At 43.7% G+C, this 2048-nt stretch overlaps 1 protein-coding gene across 1 annotated transcript in view; it reads right to left on the bottom strand.

Annotated features, from left to right (window-relative positions):
• LOC125941331 (uncharacterized) overlaps nt 1-1769 on the bottom strand; it is a 7104-nt gene extending 5335 nt beyond the window's left edge. The window contains exon 1 of the mRNA XM_049658363.1: nt 1764-1769. Coding sequence (XP_049514320.1) covers nt 1764-1769 — 6 coding nt within the window. The remainder of the gene's footprint in view (nt 1-1763) is intronic.
• Between the last annotated feature and the right edge of the window lie 279 nt (nt 1770-2048).

The raw sequence follows: 2048 nt of genomic DNA, 5'->3' as shown, positions 1-2048 counted from the left end.
CGCACTTTGATGTTGACTCGCCAGTTGTGAATCTCTTGCGCAGTTATCTTCTTGATAGATCGTGTTATATTAACGTCAATGGCCAAACATCTTCTTCTTACTTGGCAACTAGCGGCGTCCCTCAAGGGTCAGTATTAGGACCACTCCTTTTTTTAATTTTTATTAATGACGTTTTTTTGTTATTCGGAACTCTTCTTCCTCCTATATGCCGATGACATCAAGATTTTAAGAAAATTCACACTGTTGATGACTGTCGCGCCCTGCAGTCTGACCTGTTTTCCTTTTCTAAATGGTGCAAGGATAATAACCTTACCTTGATGCTGCTAAGACCAAGTCATGACTTTCACACGCAAACAGCAAGTATTTCTTTTTCTTATTCTATAGATTCTGTGCTGTTGTGTAAGGTCTGCGAGATCAATGATCTTGGTGTACTTTTTGATGCAACCTTACACTTTTCGGCTCACACTAAGCGTGTTGCAATGCGGGGTATGCGCTCTCTTGGTTCTGTATGCAGACTATCGAGAGAATTCAAGTCTCCTACACCGTTCCGCAAATTATACACAACCATCTGTCTTCCTCAACTCGAATATGCGTCGGTCGTCTGGAATGGCTCTTCTAAATCCAACAGTGACATTATAGATCGTGTCCAGAAAAAGTTTCTAAGCATATATAATCACCGCTTTGCAAACCAGGACATTGCACCCTGTACTAGCACTGTTGGATTGTTGTCATTGCCTTCACTTCGCGACCGACGTAATCGGGCTGACCTTCTGTTTCTCTTTAAACTCCTTCATGGTAACCTCACGTGTCCCGAACTTCTCAGCTGTGTCATGTTCCGCATCCCACGCAAGATCACCAGAGAACATAGACCTTTCCATGTTCCTGCCTGTCATCACGAACACTCAACTGCCCACAGAATACAGAATCTTTATAACGCTTACTTTCGTGAACTTGATATCTTTCATAATTCCTTGTCATCGTTCTTTTCGGAGCTTTGCCTTGTATTATAATTTCATGTATTGTTCAAGCGCCCTTCTCCTCCTTTTTCTTTTGTATTTACTTTGCGCTTTGTTGTCCGTACTCTCTTCTTTTCAGAATTTTTATTTTTATTCATTTATTTTTTAATGATTTTTCCCTGAGTGTCTTGTTTTTGCTTTGTAATGTATGCGTGTGCCAGCACTCAGACCTTAGGGTTGTTCCTGGGCACGTTAAATAAACATGATTGATTGATTGATTGATTGATTGATTATTATTATTATTATTATTATTATTATTATTATTATTATTAGGTACTTTATTTGCTGTTGGATTCCTCTGGCTAAAGCAAGGACATTGCATATTATGCAAGTGCTTGCTTCCCCCCCCCCTCCCTCCCCCCTCCCCCCTCCCCCCCCCCCCCCCCCGGCCACAAAAATTTGACCAGAGATATGGGTGCGCTACTGAGGCTCAGTTTGGCCGAAAAGTCAAAAGAACGCGAAAGATTAGCGGCGGGCGCCATCTTCGAGTTGTAGCGCGAATGCTCCATGACGTCATAGGTTCCGGAAGCGTATGACCTTTACTGTGCTCCGCTTCGCACGTAGCATGCGGAACCTGCGCAAGTAGTCCGGTCACAGAAGTGTCACTTCTGTGACACTTCTGAAGTGTCGCTTCGCAGGGCAGTCGTCTTTGTATCTGCGACGCTTAACAGTGAATAACTGCTTCATATTTTACAACGGCAACTTGTCGGTGTTTGTTTGTGCTGAAGCTCACATTTTTTTGCGCACCTTCATGCTCCCAGTGAGCGGTACTATGTTTTTGTCGCGAGCGAAAGCGGCGCGCTGAGGCTACTGTGTGCCAATGCGCTCGCTCGGTGCTAAATAGGTTCAGATCTGCGACGCCTTCCATGCAGAAATCACATCGTACTTTGCCCCATAGCAGTATGGATCTTAATGTTTGATTGGATGACATGACGAATACCTACATTTTTCCTTGGCATTTGACACACTATATTCTGGCCACTAAGGTGAGTAGTGAGAGTGGTTTCTTTATCTTCGGTTGTGTTGCCTGCG

This window comes from Dermacentor silvarum, chromosome 11, assembly GCF_013339745.2.
Source record: "Dermacentor silvarum isolate Dsil-2018 chromosome 11, BIME_Dsil_1.4, whole genome shotgun sequence".
Lineage (NCBI taxonomy): Eukaryota > Metazoa > Arthropoda > Arachnida > Ixodida > Ixodidae > Dermacentor > Dermacentor silvarum.
This window is presented reverse-complemented; position numbering and strand designations above follow the sequence as displayed.